The following is a 25,244-nucleotide window of genomic DNA, read 5'->3' as shown; positions in this document are numbered from 1 at the left end:
GAAGAGATCAATTTTGGTACAAACATTTCCTATACAACAAACACCAGTCTGGAAATACCACAGGTAGTCAAGTACAACCCTTGTTGTACCTGACTGCACAGGGACTCCAACCGTTCCTTGAATTAAGTGGAAATTGAAGTGATCAGACTAAGAGAGCACAGGTGACAACATAACATTCCTAACGTTAACTGGCATAACAAAGAATCATAACTATGCATCAAAAGGATAAACAGTTGTCCCTATTATCAAGGTGCATCAAAAATGTAGAGCTCATTATAAAGGGTTGACATTTGTATTCTGTAACTGGAAGAGAAAATTATTTTTAACCTAAAATTAATGACAGGTTTAACTATGTTGTTTCAATCAGAGAAGAGAGGAATTGTGAACCTTGGACGTGCATCACAGCAAGGAGGACTGATTATCGCCGTCTGCTTCCCTGGCACTGAGGCTGCTGACATCATAATATGTAAGATAAAATTTTGTTTGAGTACTCTCACCAAGTCATTGTTGGTGAGAGTATTTTATTTTTTTTGTTGTTGATGTTGATTGGAACTGTACAGCATCCCTGTGTGCACAACTCTGAACTCTTGTGCTCCATAACAGAAGAGGATAAGTAGCATCAGACACTGACCTAATTGAATTTCCTTGGGCTACAACTAATTAATCAGCTTTCTCCACCTGTACCTGAAACAGTACTTATTTCCTCATTTTGCATGAAAGTAAACTTTGTTATCTTCCAACCCGCTTAATCCGCTAACGCAGGTCACGGGGGAGCCGGTGCCTATCCCGGCAGTCTCAGAGCGTGAGGCGGGGGACACTCCGGGCACAACGCCAGTGTACCGCGGAGCCACAGAGAAACAAACAATCATTCACACACACACTCACTCCTACGGTCAATTTGGGACCGGCCAATCAACCTCAAGCGCATGCTTTTGGAGGTGGGAGGAAGCCGGAGAACCAGGAGAGAACCCACACAGACACGGGGAGAGCATGCGAACTCCGCACAGAGCGGGACTCGAACCCGGGTCCGCCGTGTTGTGAGGCGGCAGCGCTAACAACTGCGCCACCGCCCAAAAAAGTAAACTTAAATTTGTGGGCTATATATATACACCTATACATTTATATGAACACAGCGGGCATGTGTAAGCTTTGGGGTGTACAGCTATTCAAGAAATTATGAGCAATAACTTCCATCTACCCATCCATCCATTCTTCTTCCGTCATTGTGGGTTACGGGGTGCTGGAGCCTATCCCAGCTGGCAGCGGGCGTGAGGCAGGGGACACTCAGGGTGCAATGCCACAGCATCACAGAGACAAACAACCATTCATGTACACGCTCACTCCTACAGGCAATTTGAAGCTGGGATATTCACCTGAAGTATGTGTTTTCTGAGGTGTGAGGAAGCCAGAGAATCTGAACAAAATCTAGACAGATACAGGGATAACATGCAAACTCCACAGAGAGCAGGACTCGAACTCGGAACCCTGTGCTGTGCGGCGACGGCGCTACCCACTGTGCCACCGTGCTGCCCGAGCAATAACTTGTCTTATTGTGAAAATGTTGTCATTATTTCTAATGTAACAGAAACATGAACATGAAACATGAAAGAAAATAAAACATAAACTCACAGCAAGTTTCCAATTATCTATTTTTTGGAGCTGAAAGAAAACAATGCTCAAGACTGAAAACAAGGCCAGCTGTTGCTCAGCTTTACTGTAACTGTGCATTATAAATAGTAAAAAAAATGTTTAGAAAAAAAAAGAGTTTACAGCCTGCAACACTGAATGGTAAAATACTTGTGCCTTGAGACAACCGACAACTGATTAAATCCTGCAAAATTCACTTTTCATTCTGCATGGTCCTTTAACTCAGAGGTCCCCAAACCCGGACAGGTACCAGTCCGTCGGTCACTTTGTACCGGGCCACACAGAAGGAAAACATAATTTACATTACTTCTGTTTCATTTATTTCGGAGTCTGGAAGATGTTTTATTTTAAAAAATTACCCGATTCTTTTTTACATCCGTATACGTCAGTGGTCCCCAATCACTGGGTCACGACCCGGTACCTGGTCACGGGACATTAAATACCGGGCGGCACAGAACGTCTGACTTTCTTTTTTTATTGATTACAGGTCTAAGGATGTTTTATTTTGAAAAGTGACGTCTGTGCGGAATGACGCACAGACGAATGAGTGCGTCTGTTCAGGTGACAGGTCTCGGTCACGTGACAGGTTATCAGCCTAAATTAAGCGTCCACATCTACTCCAGTGTTCTGGATTAAAAATCAGGGCAGATTATCCTGAGAACGCCCAAAAAGTATTGAAAACCCTGTTTCCAGTTCCAACCTCCTGTCTTTGTTAAGCAGGATTTTCTGCAGTAAAGAAAACCAAACTGTGGAGTAGACCGGACGTCTGGAACACACTTCAGGTGTCATTATCTTCCGTTACCCCTAGACAGCGGTCCCCAACCACTAATTATCATTATTGTAATTATTATTATTCGATTGACTTGTTTGCCCTTTTATTGGAAATCATCAGTATTTCTCCTAAGTTATATGCACTGATTGTAAGTCGCTATATTTCAAAATAAACCTCATCAGTGCAGTCACTTTAATCAAGTTTTTAATATAATTATTTCTTACAATTTTTTGTTTACAGAGATGTTGATTATCAGTTTAGGAAAAAACGTTGTTTATTGTCTGTTGATGTCTACATTTTAGATAAACCACTGCAGATGATTTAATTAGACTACAGCTGTCCTTGCGTCATTAACAATTAACGAGCAAATGAAGACCGGTCAGTGAAAATATGGTCTTAGATGAAACCGGCCCGTGGCGCAAAAAAGGGTGGGGATTGCTGTCTTATCTGATTAAGGACAATTTACCAAAAGCTGATACAATTTGCAGCTCAATTTATTAAAAAATAAATAAATTTAAAATAAAAAAAAACGTGTTGGATGAAATGCAACTTCTCTATGGGTAACATAGATGTATCCATTCAACCTACAACACAAAGCGAAGGTTTTATGTCTTGTTTTCTTTATCCTGAATTCACTTCCATTCAGTACAGTGATACCTCTACTTATGAAGTCTCTACTTAAGAAATTTTCTCCTTACGCAATTTCTCAGCAGGAAAATATTACTTGTACTTACGAAAGAAATTTCAACATACGTTATGTAAAAATCACAGTATCGGCTGATACTCGAATCTCCCACAGGTTCCTGAACGCAACATTCTCATAGCTGCTCTGCTATTGGCTATTACCTATTTTTCTGGCATCCAGTTGGCTAAGAGAGATGCCACTCCACCTCTGTGTGGAGCTAGAATGGTCCTTATCGAGTGTGTCGGCATTCGGCACTCGACCTGTGAGGTGTTCTGATAGTTTTGCGCAAATATAAGAACTTTTTGAGTACGTATTCACTATGGACCCCAGGAAAGTGATGGAGAAAAGAGGAAAAGAAAAGACGATGAAAAGAGTTTTTTTGTCCATACAAACAAAGCAAGAGATAATAGAAAAGCATGACAAAAGGGATGCGTTTGGTTGATCTCGCCAAAGAATATGGCCGTAATGCATCTACAATCGCCACGTTATTAAGACAAAAGGAAGTTTAAGGAGTTTAAGGCATCGTGTGGGTTGTTGGAGAAGTTCAAAAGGAGGACTGGAATTAATTCTGTTGTTCGGCATCATGAGATAGGAGCACTGGAGCCTTACATCAGTAATGTAACACACCGCAACCACGTGCTGACAGTCCCGCAGACAGTGTGCAATGCAATGAGGTTTTTTGCCACAGTTAATACATTTCTTAGCGATGTTCGTAATTATTATCTTTTTTTCCTTTCGGCTTTTCCCTTCAGAGGTCGCCACAACGAATCAATTGCCTCCATCTAGCCCTGTCCTTTGCATCCTCTTCTCTCACACCAACTACCTTCATGTCCTCCCTCATTACATCCATAAACCTCCTCTTTGGTCTTCCTCTAGGCCTCCTGCTCGGCAGTTCAAAACGCAGCATCCTTCTACCAATATATTCACTATCCCCCCTCTGGACATGTCCAAACCATCTCAGTCTGGCCTCTCTGACTTTATCTCCAAAACATGTAACATGTGCTGTCCCTCTGATGTACTCATTCCTGATCTGATCCATCCTGGTCACTCCCAAAGAGAACCTCAGCATCTTCATCTCTGCTATCGCTGGCTATCCTGTCTCCTGTCTTTTCCTCAATGAACTGTCTCTAGACCAAACAACATTGCTGGTCTCACCACAGTTTTGTACACTTTTCCTTTCATTTTACCTGAAACTCTTCAACCACACATCACACCTGACACTTTCCTCCACCTGTACCATCCTGCCTTAACACGCTTCTTCACCTCTTTTCCACACTCTCCATTGCTCTGGACTGTTGACCCTAAGTACTTAAAATCCTCCACCTTCTTGATCTCTTCACTGCATTTCTCTTTATTGCTTCCACTTTCTGTGTTGCATTTAGTTTTACTCTATTCACTTTAATTAAGAATTAAGTAGAATTAAGTTCTACAAAACGTTTTGGAGGACCGGGCAACAGCCTATTACATTTTAGGCCAAATTATGGGAAAGAGTAGTGGAAGCTAGACTATGGGAAGAAGTGAACATTTTCTGAGCAGCAGTATGGTTTCATGCCAAAAAAGACTATTACAGATGCAGTATTTGCTTTGAGGATGTTGATATAGAAGTACAGAGAAGGTAAAAACGGAGCTGCATTGTGTTTTTGTAGATCTGGAGAAAGGTTATGACAGGTTGCCCAGAGAGGAACCGTGATATTGTATGAGGAAGTCTGGAGTGGCAGAGAAGTATGTTAGAGCGGTGCAGGACATGTATGAGGACTGTAAGACAGTGGTGAGGTGTGCTGTAGGTGTTCAAGAGGAGTTCAAGGTGGAGGTGGGACTATATCAGGGAACAGCTCTGAGCCCCTTCTTGTTTGCTATGGTGATGGACCGGCTGATAGATGAGGTTAGACAGGAATCTCCATGGACTATGATGTTTGCAGATGACATTGTGATCTGCAGTTCAGAGCAGGGAAGAGCTGGAGGAGAAGCTAGAGAGGTGGAGATTTGTCCTGGAAAGGAGAGGAATGAAGGTTAGCCGCAGTAAGACAGAGTACATGTGTGTGAATGAGAGGGACCCAAGTGGAAGAGTGATTTTGGATCAGGAATGAGTACATCAGAGGGACAGCACATGTTAGATGTTTTGGAGATAAAGTCAGAGAGGCCAGACTGAGACGGTTTTGACATGTCCAGAGGAGAGATAGTGGATATATTGGTAGAAAGATGCTGAGTTTTGAACTGCCAGGCAGGAGCTCTAGAGGAAGACCAAAGAGGAGGTTTATGGATGTAGTGAAAGAGGACATGAAGGTAGTTGGTGTGAGAGAAGAGGATGCAAAGGACAGGTTTAGATGAAGGCAATTGATTCACTGTGGCGACCCCTGAAGGGAAAAGCCGAAAGGAAAAGAAGAAGAAGACTGGTATATCATCAAGACCGACTGCCTTTCCACTCTTCATCCTCTTCAATGCCCTCCTCACTTCATTCTGACTAATCTTTGGTACTTCCTGGTCCACAACAGTCGCCTCTTCTAGTCTTTGTTCTTTCTTATTTTCTATGTTCATCAACTCTTCAAAGCACTCTTTCCATCTTCCCATCACACTACTGGCACCTATCAATAGACTTCCGTCCCTATCCTTAATCACCCTAACCTGCTGCACGTCCTTCTCATCTCTGTCTCTCTGTCTTGCCAACCAGTATAGATCAGTTTGTCCCTCCTTACTGTCCAACTAAAAAGTAAAATATCCAAGGTACCAAGGCTGACGGTCTGAGATGCTAAGAGACGATTGTCACTATGGTGTGTTGTTGTGCTGTATGATAGTGTGTTATTTGAAGAAGTGTGTAGAGGAAGCAAATGCTTTAATTTTGAAGAGAAAAACCAGCACTTCCGGTGTGATTGATGAAGCTGCCCACAGGGTAGACCATGTAGAAGATATGAACTGGATGACAGTAAATCTCCCTAACAAAAAAAATTATACATATATATATATATATATATATATATATATATATATATATATATATATATATAAATGTCCCTCTCACCCTTGTGGGGTGGTATCTGTGTGTCATCCTCAAGCTCGGGTCCTCTACCAGAGGCCTGGGAGTCTGAGGGTTCTGCGCAGTATCTTAGCTGTTCCTAGGACTGCGCTCTTCTGGACTGAGGCTTCAGATGTTGTTCCAGGAATCTGCTGGAGCCACTCTTCCAGTTTGGGGGTCACTGCCCCAAGTGCTCCTACTACCACGGGGACCACATTAACCTTAACCTTCCACATCTGTTCCAGCTGTTCTTTCAACCCTTGATATTTCTCAATCTTTTCGTGTTCCTTCTTCCTGATGTTGGCATCAGCTGGAATTGCCACATCTATCACCACTGCTCTCTTCTGCTCTTTGTCCATCACCACAATGTCCGGTTTGTTAGCCAGTAGCTGTTTGTCGGTCTGGAAGCTGAAGTCCCACAGGATCTTAGCCTTGCCGTTCTCAACCACCTTCGGTGGTATGTCCCATTGGGATTTGGGTACTTCTAGTCCATACCGGGTACAGATGTTCCTGTACACTATCACAGCTACTTGGTTGTGCCTTTCCATGTATGCTGAGCTGGCAAGCATCTTACACCCTGCTACCACATGCTGGACTGACTCTGGGGCTTCTTTACATAGCCTGCACCTTGGGTCAGATCTACTGTGGTAGATATTGGCCTCTATTGCTCTTGTACTTAGGGCCTGTTCTTGTGCTGCCATGATCAGTGCCTCTGTGCTGTCTGTCAGTCCAGCTTTATTCAGCCATTGGTAGGTCTTCTTGATATCAGCCACTTCCTCTATCTGACGGTGGTACATGCCGTGTAGGGGCTTGTCCCTCCATGTTGTCTCCTCCTCCTCCTCCTCTTCCTCCTCAGGTTTCTGCTGTCTAAGGCATTCACTGAGCAGTTCATCTGTTGGGGCCATCTTCCTGATGTACTCTTGGATTTTTGATGTCTCATCCTGGACAGTGGCCCTGATGCTCACTAGTCCTCGGCCTCCCTCTTTCCGCTTAGTGTACAGCCTCAGGATGCTGGACTTGGGGTGAAACCCTCCATGCATGGTGAGGAGCTTTCTAGTCTTGATATCTGTGGCTTCTATCTCCTCCTTTGGCCAGCTTATGATCCCAGCGGGGTATCTGATGACCGGCAGTGCATACATGTTGATGGCTCGGACCTTGTTCTTGCCATTCAGCTGACTTCTCAGGACTTGCCTTACTCTCTGGAGGTATTTGGCTGTGGATGACTTCCTTGCGGCCTCCTCATGGTTGCCATTAGCCTGTGGGATTCCAAGGTATTTGTAGCTGTCCTTGATGTCTTCTATCCTGCCCCCTGGTAGGTTGACCCCTTCAGTTCTGATCATCTTGCCTCTTCTTGATACCATCCGGCCACATTTGTCTAATCCGAATGACATCCCTATGTCGTCGCTGTAGATCCTGGTGGTGTGGATCAGTGAGTCAATTTCTCGCTCATTCCTGGCATACAGCTTGATGTCATCCATGTAGAGGAGATGGCTGATTGTTGTCCCGCTTCGGAATTGGTATCCGTAGCCACTCTTTGTGATGATGTGACTGAGGGGGTTCAGGCCTATGCAGAACAGCAGTGGTGATAGTGCATCCCCTTGGTATATGCCGCACTTGATGTTAACTTGGGCAATTGGCTTGGAGTTAGTCTCCAGGGTTGTCTTCCACTTCCCCATTGAGTTCTTGATGAAGGCTCTTAGTGTCCTGTTGATCTTATACAGTTACAGACATTCCAGTATCCACGTGTGTGGCATTGAGTCATAGGCTTTCTGGTAGTCAATCCAGGCGGTGCACAAGTTGGTCTGCCTATTCTTACAGTCTCTGTGTACTGCTCTGTCCACCAGTAGCTGGTGCTTGGCTCCCCTGGTGTTACTACCAACTCCTTTCTGTGTCCCACTCATGTATTGATCCATGTGCCTACTCATCTTAGCTGCCATGATGCCTGACAGGAGCTTCCATGTTGTACTGAGACAGGTTATTGGCCGGTAGTTGGATGGGGTAGATTCCTTCTGTGGGTCTTTCATGATCAGGACTGTCCTGCCTTCAGTCAACCATTCTGGGTGCGTCCCATCCCTTAGCAGCTGGTTCATCTGTGCTGCTAGACGCTCGTGGAGTGCTGTCAGCTTCTTTAGCCAGTATGTATGGATCATATCGGGGCCCGGTGCTGACCAACTCTTCATCTTTGACACTCTTTCTTGGATGTCTGCCATTGAGATGGTTACTGGTTCTTGTTCTGGGAGGCAGCTGTGGTCAGTCCTTAGGTCCACTAGCCACTGGGCATCGGTGTTGTGTGATGCTACTCTTTCCCATATGCCCTTCCAGTATTTCTCCACCTCAGCTCTTGGTGGGTCTGGCCGGATGCTATTTCCCTGCCACTGAGAGTACACCTTTGCTGGTTGAGTGGAGAAGGTCTTGTTTATTCTCCTGGCCTCAATCTCCTTGGTGTATCGCTTCAGTCGGGTAGCCAGAGCTGTTAGTCTCTGTTTGGCAGTTTCGAGTGCTTCAGGTATGGAGAGCTTGCTGTATTTCCTGGGTGCCCCTTTATTCACCATGTTCCCCTTCTGTAGCTCGGCTAGCTGGCTGACTTCTCTCCGTGTCACCTTTATCTTGGCCTCTAACCGTCTCTTCCATGGAGGGTATTGTTTGTTATGCCCTGTGTTGATCTTGTATCCCAGCATCTCGAGGATTACTGTTGCTGTACTGTGGATCAGCTTGTTGGTCTCAGTTATGTTCCCTGTGGGGATGGTTCTTATTGCAGCATTCACATCTTCTAGCAGATCTTCTGAAGGTACTTGACAACTTAGCTTCGGTATTTGTTGGAGGCTCCAGGTTTCCATTTGGGTTACGATCTTCCTTCGCAGGTCAGCAGCTCTTGTATTGAGGCTGTCTATGTCTCTTGGGGCTTGGTACCCAATCACGGATTGTGGGGGGGGTGATATCCCCCCGCTGACCTGGCGTCCTGGCTCCCCCTTGCCGTAGCATTGTTGTTGTATTTCATCGATCTCTAGTTGTGACAGCAGTTTTCGGTTACGGATGTTGGAACACTGGGCTAACAGCTGTTTCTTTGTTAGCCTTGATTGTGGGTTTCGAAGCATCCATTGGTCCCACATCCGCCCCATATATCCCCTCTCTCTGGGATTACTTGTGTAGTAGCATTCCAACAACTCCGTATTCTCCGCCCTTGTCCATGTGTGTCTTGTTCCAGTAGCCCATTTCTCATCAGATTGCCCTGGTTCCCTAGCATCTGACGCGGACCTTGTTAACCCGGGCGACGTCCGAGCCGGTATGACTCTGTCATTATTGTGTTCACTCATGTTTGAGGTAGGCTCGTATAGCATTAAGGGTCTTGCCTAAGGACCCTCACTGGATAGTGCCCGCCATGTCTGGGCATATATATATATATATATATATATATATATATATATATATATATATATATATAATATATATATATATATATAATGTATATATGTATATATATATATATATATCTTCTTCTTTTCCTTTCGGCTTTCCCCTTCAGGGGTTGCCACAGCAAATCAATTTCCTCCATCTAGCCCTGTCCTTTGAATCCTCTTCTCTCACACCAACTACCTTCATGTCTTCCCTCATTACATCCATAAACCTCCTCTTCGGTCTTCCTCTAGGCCTCCTGCCAGGCAGTTCAAAACTCAGCATCTTTCTACCAATATATTCACTGTCTCTCCTCTGGACATGTCCAAACCATCTCAGTCTGGCCTCTCTGACTTTATCTCCAAAACTTCAAACATGTGCTGTCCCTCTGATGTACTTCCTGGTCACTCCCAGAGAGAACCTCAGCATCTTCATCTCTGCTACCTCCAGCTCTGTCTCCTGTCTTTTCTTCAGTGACACTGTCTCTAGGCCAAACAACATCGCTGGTCTCACCACAGTTTTGTACACCTTTCCTTTCATTTTAGCTGAAACTCTTCTATCACATTTCATTTTAGCTGAAACACTTCTATCACACAGTATATATATATATATATATATATATATATATATACTACTGTACTTCAGGTCTACATAGTAATGAAAATCAAGTGAAACAAAATATGTATAGGTTGAGGGTAATTTGTTGTGGTACAAACTAGTCAGATATGTTTAGGAGTTGTTTTGGCCGTAGAGCAGTTGTTCACTTGACTAATTGTCATGTTCATTTCTCTTCAAGTTTAGCCAACATACCTTGTTATATTTAAGGACTTTGCTCAATAGCACCTCCATGATATGACTGAGGGAATGACTAGCAGTACTGAAGTGTTGCCACTTCAGTACTGAACAGTTCCCTCTTCCTTTAGGAGGCCAAAACCATTTTGTTCCAACAAGTTCCAACATACCACAATGGCTGTGTCTCGGACAGCGTTTTCAGGTATAACCACACTGTAGCTGTCTCTCTCCCACTGTGGAGGGTGGTTCTTCACATTGGTGATGGTGACTGACAGCTCCACTGAACTGCTCCTGTTGCCCCCGTCTGTAGCCACTATTTCCCTGGTGATGAAAGTTCTCTGTGGCAGAGAGAACATTTGATGTCATTTTATGGTGTGCTCTAACATTTCCAATTACACTGACCCAGTGATCAATAGCAAATTTAGCAGGTAATAAACATTTTGAAACTCAAATAATCCATTTAATGTACTTCTGTGCAGGTCCAAACTGACTATAGGCTATATTTTGATAAACAAAGACACTCAAAAAATAGTTGCACTGATTGTGCAGACTTTTTTTTTTTTTTTTAATCCTTAGTAGGGAACAGTTAGCTTTAACCAGCCACTGCAATCAGGGAATATGATGTGTTTTAGTAACTAAGGAAAAGCCTGCACTCTGAGTCAGTTAACTGGCATATGTTAGAGAACAAAAAAAAAATTGGCGATTTTTTTGCCAGCGATCCTTGTGCCGTTTGGCAGCTGCAACTGTGTTGCTTTTTGCCTGGTTTATTGATTTGTATTGCTCGTATTTTTTAATTATTATTGTTCTCTCCTCTGTTGTGAAATATGCAGCTTGGGCCGGTTTGTTGCATGTTTGCGATTGGTCGCATTCAGCAACCTCCGCCCTTTTTATGTGAGCGCGCACAGATCTAGATTGGACAGGCCTGAATTGAATTAGTGAGTTGATAGCCGGATTTATGGTACCGAAAATCCGGAGGGCGGATGTCTCGGTAAGTGAAGCCAGATAAGTAAGAGGAAGCCCGGCTAGGTTAACCAAGCTTTATGGTACAGGCCTCTGACATCTGGAACACACGTCAGGTGTAATTGTCTCCTGTTATCCCTAAATCAGCAGTCCCCAACCACTAATTCTCATGATTGTAATTATTATTAATTGAATGACTTGCTCACCCTTTTATCGGAAATGATCAGTATTTTTCCTACGTTTGTAACTTGCTATATTTCAAAATAAACCTCATTAGTGTCGTCACTTGAATTAAGTTTTTAGTATTATTATTTATTACAATTATTTAGTTTACAGAGATGGTGATTATCAATTTATGAAAAAAAGGTTTATTGTTTGTTGATGTCTGCATTTTATTAGACTACAGCTGTCCTGTACAAGGCTACAGCCAGGACAGCTGTAGTCTAACAATAAACCACTGCAGATGATTTATTACTAGACTACAGCTCTCCTGGCGTCATTAACGTTTATCGAGCAAATGAAGGCCAGTCCGTGAAAATATTGTCTTGGATGAATCTGGGCCGTGGCACAAAAAAGGTTGGGGACCGCTAGTCTATCAGACATCTCTTTGTCAGCCTAGTCTTTATCACCTGGTCCAGCACATTTTGTGAGGCCAAGACCTGCTTTAGTTGCAATATAAAGTTAATTGGTGTCATCCCACGAGGTCTTGTGTGAAATTGTGAAATTAAATAATTTCCTTGTGGTGCTTAAAAGCCACTTAAAGTGACTCCGTAACCATTAGATTAAGTTAATTGGACATGTCCAAATATGCAAACCTGTCTAATTGAAAATGCAGCGAAAGTCCAAGCAATAATAGGAAAGTGTGTGACAAGCTTCTGAAATAAATGGCTGGAAGTGGAGTAATACATATCCTTACCTGAGAAATGGGCTGATTGACATACACCCATCCAGTCAGGGGGTTGACCATGAGGTACTCTGGTTGTTCACTGGACATAGAGTATGTGATAAATGCATTGGTGCCAAAGTCATCATCGTGGGCTGCTACCCGCAAGAAGCTGGTCCCAGTCATTGTGTCCTCACGTAGAAAATCTTTAGCAAAAGAAGAGGACTGATTTGCTTCTGTGTGATTGTGAGGCTTTCATTCACTTTTAGTCTCCCATACTTATCAATGGGAACCACTAAGCTCAAACCCTTAATGTGAGAAAAGCACAAGTCAAATCAGTAAAAAAAGTTTGGCTTCACTTTGACAACACATGCAACCCCTTTTTTTATTTTTATTTTTATTTTCAAAAAATTCTCTAAACCATGGAAAGAATGCCAACTATTACAAGAACCAGATCTATATTTTGCTGAAAGAAGCATATGAAATGCGGAGTTCCAAAAATAAAATCGGTGCTGGGAAACTTCCTTTTGAAAGCACAGTGCCAATTTTTTTACATAGTGAAGGTTTAACCAAAGCACACATACCACAGGGAGGAGAAAATAAGTCCATTCTAAGATAATGGCAGTTAAATAAATCATATATTATTACATATTAACTGAATAGGAAACACTCAGTTCTCAACAAAGGCAGGTTGACCCAGTATTTCCTATCTATCAGCAGAATCAGGAATCACATTGGTGTCATGAATTATACATTAACTCCAAAAAAATTCTTTCATGGCACAAGTGTTCAACCCAGTAGTTTCTGTGGAATTGGAAAACACTATACGGAATACAAAGAAATACTCTTGTGACCTTTTTTTTTCATTTGGATCCACCCCAACTTTTAAGTTTCATTTCTTAAAAATCTCACCACAAGTTAATATCTTCTAAATTTCATCTAAATCCAGTAAATTACACATTATATGACATATCATACACTAAAATGGTAAAAAAAATGTTTAATGACAGACTGAAAAATATTCAGATTCCATCTGTAATTTGGAGAGAGTTTTTAGATTCAGTGTTAAGTGACAAATAATAAGTATTAAACTGTTACATTTTTGATTACATATAGCTGAAGTCATGCGGAACAAAACTGACCTATGCTTTATTGCATAAGAGATTCTCAGCTGACACAAAAAAGACTGCAAAAAAAAAGAGAATTAAAGTAAAAGGTATACGTCACCTCCAACAATGAATATGTTTCCTTCCTATCCACTTACACTCATAGCGGATGTTCTCAAATTTGGGACTGTTATCATTTTGATCCAGGACCAGGATGTTGATCTGACAAATACCAATCAGAGGGTCAGTTGCCCGGTCAGTGGCAGTAACCGTCACCGCATATTCCCTTTGGCGTTCACGGTCAAATTTCCTGGCTGTCACGATTGCTCCTGGACACAGAGATAACAAAGTCCATCAGACATCTTGACTGCACCAAAAGGTGCTTTATTTTGTGTCCCCAGAGCATTTGCAATTGAACACTAAAATTATGCCCTCTGTTTGCAACACATGTAAACTAAAGAAAGTAAAACAGAACAGAATAGAATAGAATAGAATAGAATAGAATAGAATGTCTTCAATGTCATCATACCCAAGTGTACAACAGAATTCTTAGGCAACTCTGTTTTAGAGTTGTCTAAGAATTTAGACAGCCATTTATAGTCACACTTTATACTTGCTTACTTCAGTAAACAACTATAAAGTGTGACTATAAACACAAAACAAGAAAAAAAAAAAGACACATGTGCAAGTACAGCTGATGAGGAGCAGAGCAGGAAAATAAATTATATTTTGTTTCAGATGCAGATGCATCATATTCAAAGAAACATTATTTCATTTACAACTTAATTTATTGACGTACTAATCAACTGACATTTGCATGTAGCTCTTTTTTTTATAATTCATTCAAAATACATAGAAATGACACTGAATTTGATACTTCCTAACAAAGAGATGGTCGAAAGCTGAAAGTCTCTCAGTATGTTACAAATTTATCTGGCTTTTTCTATTCCATAATAATCAGAAGTAAAAACAGATGAATTTCAATATTAATATTAATAAAGACTGTTTATAAGAGGAATGTTTTCCTCAAAGTTTTTGCCTTGAATTTCAAGAGGTCTTACAACTGCCTATCAATTTCGATTTTGTAAAATCAAAAAAATGCAAAACAAATGTAGAGGAGTGTCTGTATATATATATTACAATCACAGGCTTTCTGCAAAATGCCACACACTTCAAACTCATGCTACCTGATATTTTACCATCCAGAAGATCTCGTACTAGAGCCAATGAAGCCTCATGAAGCTTCAAACAAGCGTCAACCAATTGGAATGAAAAGTGTCAATGCTTCATGGGGCTTCATCTGCCCATCACTACTGTTTCCAAGCCTGAGGGGGGGTACTGTCACAGTTTGGTGTTTGTGCAATATTGCTCTTCTGTGCTGGGGTGTGGCAGGAGGAGAGTCTGAACTTCTGGGCGGAGCCTTGTATCCACACCTGTTCCTCATCTCAACACCTGTGCCTGATCAGGCTGATTAGCCTGGCACTTCTTAAGACGGATTCTCCTTTACAGTAGTTCTATGCCAGATTGTTATGTCTTCACCTAGAATGGTCAGCGTGTGTGTCCTGCTTGTCGTTGGACCATGCTTTGAGTCTGCTTGTTCTCCTGACTCCTGATTTCTGGTCTCTTCTGTTCGCCTGTCGTTCTTCTGGTTTGTTGGACATTACTAGGTTTCTTGTGTTTTCTGATTTTGCCTAATTAAACCATGGACGAAAACTGCTCTACCGGTATCTTGCATTTGGGTCCTAATCCAGCTCAACGTGGATTAAGGGTGAAAATATTATTTTGCTGTGAGTGCATGAACTGTGTGTGCTGTGCTACGAGACATGATAAAGTTTAAGGTTTAAATGTTTTTAAAGTTGGTGGTAGTCTCTTTGACTTGAGTAAATGCCAAGTGTTTGAGTTTTAACAATGGATTAAAATATGTATCCTTTTTGGGCCTTCTTTGTGTCTGGTACTTAAAAACACATCTGAGTTTTACAGTGCAGATTAACAAAACCCTAATGGAACAACAACATTTTCAGTGAGTGAATGTGCAACCAAACATGAGCAGAGTATTTAAGTACCTGTGTCTGGGTGTATGCTAAATGCAGGCACTGTGGAATCTTTGTGCATAAAACCATATGTAACCATTCCATTGGAGCCCTCGTCAGCATCTGCAGCATAAACCTCCAGAACAAACGTTCCCGCTGGCTGGTTCTCTAGGACTGATGCGCTTTCTTGGTAGTGCTGACACTGAGAAGAATGAGAAAATAGAAAGAGAGAAAAGGTGGGAGGAGGAGCAGAGCAATGCATGTAAGCAGAAATTTATATATATACTTTTATCAAAAACCAGCAACAACAGTATGATGGATGAATTATACTTAGTTAATGTGAAGTCAGGTTGAAGGGGCAGGACAAATTTATAACCAGGATACAAAGTAATACAGGAATAAAGAAGAAATGTATTCCTGTACCTTTTAAATCCGTTGAATCTAAATTGTCCTGTCATGAAGATGGCAGTGGTGTATTTTTCCTGTCTTTTTTGGAGTCTATTTTAACCCTGCTTCTGGTTCAGTTCTTGATGTTTCTAATTCTATTTTTTTATACTCTTGTGATCCCTGAAGGGGAATTACAAGTACACTCTAGTCACTCACATACACATACTGTATATGTAGTGTGTACAGGCCCTGTACACACTACAGGGCCTGTAGACACACACACACACACACACACACACACACACACACACACACACACACACACACAAGGGGCCTGTGAGCATGCAATGGGTGGTAAAGTGGCTGTCGCCCCAATGAGCAACTTGTAACTTTTTCCATTTAATTCTGTCTCATTCTTGTTTCCTGTGTCTTATTGGTATTGGGTCAATATATGAATTGTGGTCCAAATCTGAATATTGGTAGTGGAGTTATAACATCTATTGTCTGTTATTGAATGCAGAAATGCCAAACTGCCATGATAACTTTTCATCACTACTGTTATGTGATGTTAATGACTTGTGGTCAGTGGTCTGAAGTCTTAAATTCTGAACTATGTCTTCCAGATTCCACAAAATGGTGCTGTAGCCTCTAATTTTAGTACTGAACTGTGTTCAGGGTGGGACAATTTACAATAGCAGTTTGGACCATGATCAGCTGAGTGACAATTACTTGTTTAATGTCATAAACCCACAATAATGTCCATCCATCCATTTATTTTCAACCGCTGGAACCAGGTTGTGGAGGCAATAATCTGAGCATTAATGCCCAAACTTCCCTCTCCCCAGACATCTCATCTAGCTCTTCTAAGGGGATCCCAAGGCATTTCTAGGCCATTTGAAAGACATGGTTTCCCCAGTGTATCATAGGTATTCCCCGAGGCCTCCTCCCGGTAGGACATGCCACCCCAGGGAGGCGTCCAGGAGACATCCAAAACAGACGCCTAAACCACCTCAGCTGGCTCCACTCATTAAAAAGGAGCACAGATCCGTCTGCCAATCTCAAGTTCTGTCCTGCACTCACTCGTAAGCAAGGCCCCAAGATATGTCAACTCATCCACCTGCAGTGAAGGCTCCCTTTACTACCGGCAATGTGAACCAAGCTCTGGCATACTGCAGCACTCCCCACAGGACACCACAAGGGACATGGTCAAACACCTTCCCCAGATCCACAAAGCACATATGGACCAGTTGGATAAACTCCCACGAACCCTTGAGCACTTGATGGAGATTGTACAGCTAGTCCAGCATTCTGCGACCAAGACAAAAACCACATTGCTATTCCTGAATCTGAGGTTCGACTATCAGTCTAATCCCCTTTGCCAGTACCCTGGAATAGACTTTCCCTCAGAGGCTGAGGAATGTGACCCACCTAGAGTTGGAGCACACCCACCAGTTCTCATTCTTGAAAAAGGGGAACGCCAATCCAAAATAAATGTCCTCAGCTAGCATGCAATGTTAAGAATATGTGTCAATGAAAACATTCCCTGCACATCCACAGACTTGAGCTACTCAGGGAAAATCACATCCACCCTCCGTGCCCGGCCACTGAAGAGTAAGGCAGACATCTCAACTGACTTCAGCTGATGGACGAGTTCACCTCTGATACCTTTGCCTATGCTTCCTCTGCGGAAGATAGGGAAGTGGGATTGAGGAGATTCACAAAGTATTCTTTCCACTGCCTGACAATATCCCAAGTCATGGTGCACCTCTTTATAATTCCAAGGCACTGAATGGTTGAACAAATTTTTTTTCGAGGAAAAAAATAGTCATCCTCCATGGCCTCTCCAAACTCCTCCCAGACCCAATTTATTGCCACCGTGACCACTCGGGCTGTGGTATACTCGGCCTGCCTGTGTCAGCTGCCTCCGGAGTCCTACGATTCAACAAAATTAGATAGGGATGCTGTCAAGTTGAAAAATGAATCTTCCAGTGTCCATCACCACACTAATGTGTTTGGACAAAAACTTTCATTTTTTGTTTGTTTTTTTCAAAAAGGCAATAACCGCTTGCTCTGGTTGTTCTCTAAGAATTGAGAATAATATATTCAGTAGGCTAGTAGGAGTGGGACTGAAATTTTGTGTTGCTACTAGATGGTAATATGGCAATTTAAAATGTGGATGTCTTAAGGTCAGGCGTCTCAAGATATATTATCCATCCATCTTCAACCGCTTGCTTGGAGCTGGGTTGCGGAGGCAACAATCATAGCAGGGATGCCCATACTTCCCTGTCCGCAGACACCTCTTCCGGGGGTATCCCGAGGTTTTTCCAAGCCAACCGAGAGACATGGCCCCGCCAGTGTGTATTAAGTCTCCCCAGAGGCCTCGTCCGGGCAGGATATGCCTGAAAAATATCCCCAGAGAGGCGTCCAAGTGGCATCTGAAACGGATGTTTGAGCCACCTGAACTGGCTCCACTCGATATGGAAGAGTAGCGGATTTATTCCAAGTTTCTCCCTGGTGACTGAGCTCCTGACTACATCTTTAAGAATGAGCCCAGCTACTCCACAGAGGACACTCATTTCAACCACTAGTATCCAGGATCTTGTACTTTCAGTCATGGCTGAAAGCTCGTGATGGTAAGTAAGAGTAGTGACATAGCTTGACCGATAAATTTACAGGCCTATACAACAGCAGCATCACTGCAGATGCTACATCAATCTCTCTGTAAACCTCACAGACTTCCCTAACTTTTGAACAAGACCCCAAAATACTTAAACTCCTGGAGAGGGCAGACACCTTTTATGCAATTGAGAACCATGGCCTCTGATTTTGAGGTGATGATCCTCATCCCAATTGTGTTGTACTCAGCTGTAAACCACCCCAGTGCATGCTGAAAATCCAGGTTTTTTTGAGGCCAGTAGGACAACATCATCCGCATGTCATCTTTTAATCGTTGGCTGACTAGGTGTTGTCCCAATAAGTCAGTAGGTTCCATAGACATGCTTCATCATACTTAGGATGGTGCAGCCCTCTTGTCCAAAAATATAGTTAAAAGTCTTTTTTTTTACTAAATTCTGATATGCCAGTGTGGAAATATAAGAAATGTAAGACTGCCAAAATCTATCAAAAATATTTTGATTAACCATAGTAACGTAATTCGCATTAAGTGTGTACCCAGACAAATTCAGGACAGGATAATTAAATGTGGTCTTTTAAATATTAGATCATCATCTTATTATTATTATTTTTTTCCTTTCGGCTTTTCCCTTCAGGGGTCGCCACAGCGAATCAATTTCCTCCATCTAGCCCTGTCCTTTGAATCCTCTTCTCTCACACCAACTACCGTCATGTCTTCCCTCATTACATCCATAAACTTCCTCTTTGGTCTTCCTCTAGGCCTCCTGCCTGGCATTTCAAAACTCAACATCCTTCTACCGATATGTTCACTATCTCTCCTCTGGACATGTCCAAACCATCTCAGTCTGGTCTCTCTGACTTTATCTCCAAAACCTCCAACATGTGCTGTCCCTCTGATGTACTCATTCCTGATCCTATCCTTCCTGGTCACTCCCAGAGAGAACCTCAGCATCTTCATCTCTGCTACCTCCAGCTCTGTCTCCTGTCTTTTCTTCAGTGACACTGTCTCTAGACCAAACAACATCGCTGGTCTCACCACAGTTTTGTACACCTTTCCTTTCATTTTAGCTGAGACTCTTCTATCACACATCACACCTGACACTTTCCTCCACCCGTTCCATCCTGCCTGTACACGCTTCTTCACCTCTTTTCCACACTCTCCATTGCTCTGGACTGTTGAGCCTAAGTACTTAAAATCCTCCACCTTCTTGATCTCTTCTCCCTATCTAAGATCCTGTTGAACAACCCAGTCAGAAACTCTACTGCCACCTCTCCTAGACACTTCCAAACCTCTACAGGTATATCATCAGGACCGACTGCCTTTCCACTCTTCATCCTCTTCATTGCCTTCCTCACTTCATCCTGACTAATCTTTTTTACTTCCTGGTCCACAACAGCCACCTCTTATAGTCTGTTCTCTCTCATTTTCCTGATTCATCAACTCAACTCTTTCCATCCTTCCATCACACTACTGGCACATGTCAATACAGTTCCATCCCTATCTTTAATCACCCTAACCTGCTGCACGTCCTTCTCATCTCTGTCTCTCTGTTTTGCCAACCTGTATAGATCAGTCTCTCCCTTCTTACTGTCCAGCCTAGCATACAAGTCCTCATAAGCCCCTTGTTTGGCCTTTGCTACCTCTACTTTCTCCTTACGTTGCATCTCCCTGTACTCCTGTCTACTCTTCTCAGTCCTCTCAGTGTCCCACTTCTTTTTAGCTAACCTCTTTCTCTATATACACTCCTGCACATCCTCATTTCACCACCAGGTCTCCTTTCCTTCCAGATGACTCATCAAGAACTCTTCTACCTTGCTCCCTGATCACATTAGCTGTAGTTGCTTCATCTGGAGACACCTCCTCACCCCCCAGATCCTATCTTAACTCCTTCCGAAAAGTCATTCAACACTCTTTTTTAGCTTCCACCATTTCGTTCTCTGCTCTGTTTTTGCCCTTTTCATCTTCCTCACCACCAGAGTCATCCTACACATCACCATCCTATGCTGTTGGGATACACTCTCGCCTACCACTACTTTGCAGTAACTGATCTCCTTCAGATTACACTGTCTACACAAGATGTAGTCTACCTGTGTGCTCCTACCTCCACTCTTATAGGTCACTCTTTGTTCCTGCCTCTTCTGGAAGAAAATATTCACTATAGCCATTTCCATCCTTTTTGCAAAGTCAATTTGTCCTTCTGCATTTCTCTCCTGGATACCAAACCTGCCCATCACCTCATCATCATCTCTGTTTCCTGCACCAACATGTTCATCAAAGCCTGCACCAATTGCAACCTTCTCACTTATAGGTATGCACTCAAGTTTCAAGTTTCAAGTTTATTTATTTTTATATAGCCCAGTTTCACAAACAATGTCTCAAAGGGCTTTACGATCTGCACATGGACGATATCCCTCTGACCTTTGTGCACTGCAAGCAGTGCGACCCTCGCATCGGATAAGGAACAGCTCCCCCCAAAACCCTTTTAACAGGGGAAAAAATGGATGGGAGAAACCTCAGGAAGACTGCAGAGGAGGGACCCCTCTTCCAGGAGTGGACAGACGAAGCAATAGATACCGCATGTACAGATTAACAACACAATAATAATAACAGTAACAATAACAGTAACAATAAATGTATAACAAAGGCACGCCGATCCATCCAGTAGAGCGAGTCACCACCAACCGATGAAGCACACAGAGGTCACCGATTGCCGATGATCCACCACTCTGAGGACAGACCAAACAGTGCCTAAGTCATTGAGCTCAAAAAAGTTATAGTCAAGGTTACTCTGGCAAAACCCCAAAACTACAGCAGAACCAAATGAGGCAGAACCAGCACTCCCCTAGTGTATGGTGAAACAGGACCACTGTACAGCTTTTGCTATCGCCAGCCATGGAAGCAGACAGAGGTAGCCGATTGCCGATGATCCACCACACAAAGGCCTGTGAGAGAGAACAGGAGAAGAAGGGAGAGAGACAGAGAGAGCAGGGGCGAGAGTGGTGCTAGAGGGACCAGAATAGCAGAGGATTAATGGGAGGCATGACTTCATCAATGTCCAACCAGAATTTCTCCTTCTCCTCCAGCACACATGGTACCTGTAGGGTATACCGACTAACATTGAACATCATATCTTCGATTTCTAGCTTCAGACGCATCACTCTATCCGACACTCTTTTTACCTCCAGGACATTCTTAACAAACTCCTTCTTCAAGATAAATCCTACTCCATTTCTCTTCCTATCTGCACCATGATAGAACAACTTGAACCGTGACCCTAAACTTTTAACATTGCTACCTTTGCACCTGGTCTCCTAGACACACAGTATGTCTACCTTCCTTCTCCGCATCACGTCAACCAACTCTCTACCTTTTCCTGTCATAGTTCCAACATTCAACGTCCCTACTCTCAGTCCTATACTCTTAGCATTCCACTTCTCTCTCTTCCCACGAACACACTTTCCTCCTCTCCTTCTTTGCCAACATCCATCCATCCATCCATTTTCCACCGCTTATCCGTACTCGGGTCGGAGCCCCAAACTTCCCTTTCCCCGGCCACATCCACCAGCTCTGACTGGGGGATCCCAAGGCGTTCCCAGGCTAGTGTTGAGATATAATCCCTCCACCTGGTCCTGGGTCTGCCCCGAGGTCTCCTCCCAGCTGGATGTGCCAGAAACACCTCCCTAGGGAGGCATCCGCACCAGATCCCCAAACCACCTCAACTGAGTCCTTTCCATGCGAAGGAGCAGCGATTCTACTCTGAGCCCCTCGCGAAAAGCAGTGTTTCTCACCTTAACTCTAAGGGAGACACCAGCTATCCGTCTGAGAAAGCCCATTTCAGCCGCTTGTATCCGCGATCTCGTTCTTTCGGTCATGACCTATCGCTCATGACCATAGGTGAGGGTAGGAACGAAGATTGAACGGTAGATGGAGAGCTTTGCCTCTTTGCTTAGCTCCCTCTTTGTGACAACAGTGTGGTAAAGCGACTGCAATACCGCTCCTACTGCCCCAATTCTCCGTCCAATCTCACGCTCCATTGTTCCCTCACTCGTGAACAGGACCCCAAGATACTTAACCTTCGTCTGGTGTTAGCTTTCTGTTACCATTTCCGATGTTAACGGGTCGGTTTCGACCCGCGTTTTAAATCATCTCTAAAATACACTAAAAGCAATCATCTATCATCCAAATTGTTTCTCATCTCTTGGTTACATTGTTAGGCTTCCTTATCCATGAAAATATTAGTTTTAATATTTTTGGTGTGGGCCTCTGGGCCTTTTTTTTTTCAGTATAGCCCTCGATTTCAATTTTAAAAACTGGTAAAATGAGCCTCAAGAGAATCATGTAAATAAAAAATAGGTTGTTGTGTTACCTGAGTATTACTGAGGGGTATTATAACACATCTCTTGAATAAATTTTTTTCATTTATTTTTTCATTTTAATATTATTAACTATACTAACATCTATGGTGTTACGGGTCAATTTCGACCCATATATATTTACTTCAAGGAAATGAAAAAAAAAGTATTTTTTTCAGCAATAGAACTTTACTATATACACAAAATGAAAAGCAGAACAAGTAATAACTCAAAATATAGATTTGCAAGGTCAAACAACCAATCAAGCATATGTTGCAAAATTCCAAATTCGAAAACTAATAAAAAACTAAATCAGAGTAAAAGTCTCTGTATGCAACAACATTCATATGTATGTGTGTGTGTATGTATGTTTAGATGCATGTGTGGCAAAAAGTGACACTATTTGCGTGTTCTTTGCTGGTATATTTCTTGCACTTGAAGCACAGTTCGTTTGTCTTTCTGTCCTTCCTGCTTGGGCAGACCTGACACCTCTTTCTTTTAGAATCAGGTGGCCTGAATTGGGTTCTGGCTGTGGCTGGTGCGATTGGTGTTGAGGCAGGGCTGGCTGAGTAGGATGCCGGCGAGGATGCTCTTTGTGTTGCTGATGTTGTGGACAGAGTGGTAGGTGAGCTCTGCAGCTGTCTGACCAAGGCTGCAGCATCTGGGTCTCGGGGAACCCGCTGCCTTTGCTCAATGTGTGGCTTCACGAGTGAATTTCTGAGCTCCTCAAGAAACAATCTCCGCTTGGCTTTTTTGGTTGAGTTCCACCCTGGGTGGATGTGGGTCCAAAACACAAATGCATTATATGCAGACACATCAAGCATGTCGTAAAATACAACCATTGGCCATCTCCTGGTCATTCGCTGGCAAGTGTAGGTGGCAGTCAGCTTGTCTAGGTTGTCCACTCCACCTTTATTCTTGTTGTAGTCAAGGATAATTGTGGGCTTTTTATCACTTCCTGATGACACAGCTGCATCTTTGTGAAGAGTAGACATCAGCATCACATTCCTTCTTTTTTTTGGACAGTATGAGACATCAGACAACCCTCATTAGCATACAAAGATTAAACTCACATTTCAACGACCCCCTTTGACACCCCCACCAACAATCGTTGAGGAGCCAGACGGGTTTCAACGACAGTCGTTGGAATGTGAATAGCACTGACCACACCCCACAGGGTTAATAAGCTGGGACGTGATCAGCCGCCCTCTGAACTGAAGAAGTCTATTGTATGAGATACAAAACGTCTTCAAGAACTTTCTTGACGTTGAGTGGATTGACTTCAACAGCTTTTGGATAACAATGACCTGTATGACTGAAAACCTACACAGACATCTGACATGCCCGACTTCATTTGTTTTTGTTTCTGTGCAGGTAAACTGGAAAACAAAAATCCAAAATGAGATTCCTATAAAGCTCACACGACTAGGAGAGGAGCTGGCTGTCTGACAGTGCACTTATGCTATCAGTTTTTGCTCTAATTATTGCTTTATAAGCTTATTTTATAACAGGGTCGAAACCGACCCTAGCACCACAAAGGTAACAATTTCAACCAGAGCATTTTATAATTTAGTGAAAAAATTTTTTTGGATATTATTTTGTTGTAATAGAGGTACCTGACAAAGTCAAAAAGCCTTGATGCAATAAACGCATTTTTGTGGTAGTTTTAGGAATTTAAAATCAAGAACGGGTCGGTGGCGACCCTAACAACAGACGAAGGTTAAACTCCTTCACTTGTGGAAGGACCTCATTCCCCACTCGGAGAAGGCAGTCCACCGGTTTCCTGCTGAGGACCATGGCCTCAGATTTGTAGGTGCTAATCCTCATCCCCGCCGCTTCACACTCGGCTGCAAACCAGACCAGTGAGCGCTGCAGGTCACAGGCTGATGACGCAAACAGGACCACATCATCTGCAAAAAGCAGCGATGCAATCCTCAGGCCACCAAACTGTAAAGCCTCCTCACCACGACTACGACTCGATATCCTGTCCATGAAAATCACAAACAGAATTGGTGATAAAGCGCAGCCCTGGCAAAAACCAACAGCTACTCAGAACAAGTTCGACTTACTGCCGAGAACCCGAATGCAGCTCTCACTTTGGGCGTACAGATTGGATGGCCCTGAGGAGAGGCCCCCTCACCTCATACTCCTGCAGTACTTCCCACAGTGTATCACTGGGGACTCGATCATACGCCTTCTCCCAGTCTACAAAACACAAGTAGACTGGATGGGCATACTCCCAAGCCCCCTCTAGGATCCCTGTGAAAGTAAAAAGCTGGTCCGTTGTTCCAAGACCAGGACGGAGCCCACATTGTTCCTCCTCAATCTGAGGCTCGACAATCGGCTGGACCCTCCTTTCCAGCACCTTGGAGTAAACTTTCCCAGGGAGGCTGAGGAGTCTGATGCCCCTGTAATTGGCACACACCCTCTGGTCCCCCTTTTTAAAAAGAGGAACCACCACCCCAGTCTGCCACTCTTTCGGCAGTGTCTCAGACTTCCACGCAATGTTAAAGAGGCGTGTCATCCACGACAGCCCCTCAACACCCAGAGCCTTCAGCATTTCCGGGCAAATCTCATCAACACCACCGTGAA

At 43.2% G+C, this 25,244-nt stretch overlaps 1 protein-coding gene across 1 annotated transcript in view; it reads right to left on the bottom strand.

Moving 5' to 3' along the window:
- Window positions 1-25,244, bottom strand: part of si:ch211-186j3.6 (neural-cadherin) — a 593,489-nt gene that overhangs the window by 347,474 nt on the left and 220,771 nt on the right. Inside the window, exons 9-12 of the mRNA XM_068311636.1 lie at window positions 15,312-15,480; window positions 13,407-13,577; window positions 12,176-12,348; window positions 10,470-10,637 (exon numbers count right to left, since the gene is read on the bottom strand). Of these exons, the coding sequence (XP_068167737.1) occupies window positions 10,470-10,637; window positions 12,176-12,348; window positions 13,407-13,577; window positions 15,312-15,480 (681 nt within the window). The remainder of the gene's footprint in view (window positions 1-10,469; window positions 10,638-12,175; window positions 12,349-13,406; window positions 13,578-15,311; window positions 15,481-25,244) is intronic.

This window comes from Antennarius striatus, chromosome 1 (genome assembly GCF_040054535.1).
Source record: "Antennarius striatus isolate MH-2024 chromosome 1, ASM4005453v1, whole genome shotgun sequence".
NCBI lineage: Eukaryota > Metazoa > Chordata > Actinopteri > Lophiiformes > Antennariidae > Antennarius > Antennarius striatus.
The sequence above is the reverse complement of the archived record's forward strand: the minus strand, read 5'-3'. Positions and strand labels throughout refer to the sequence as shown.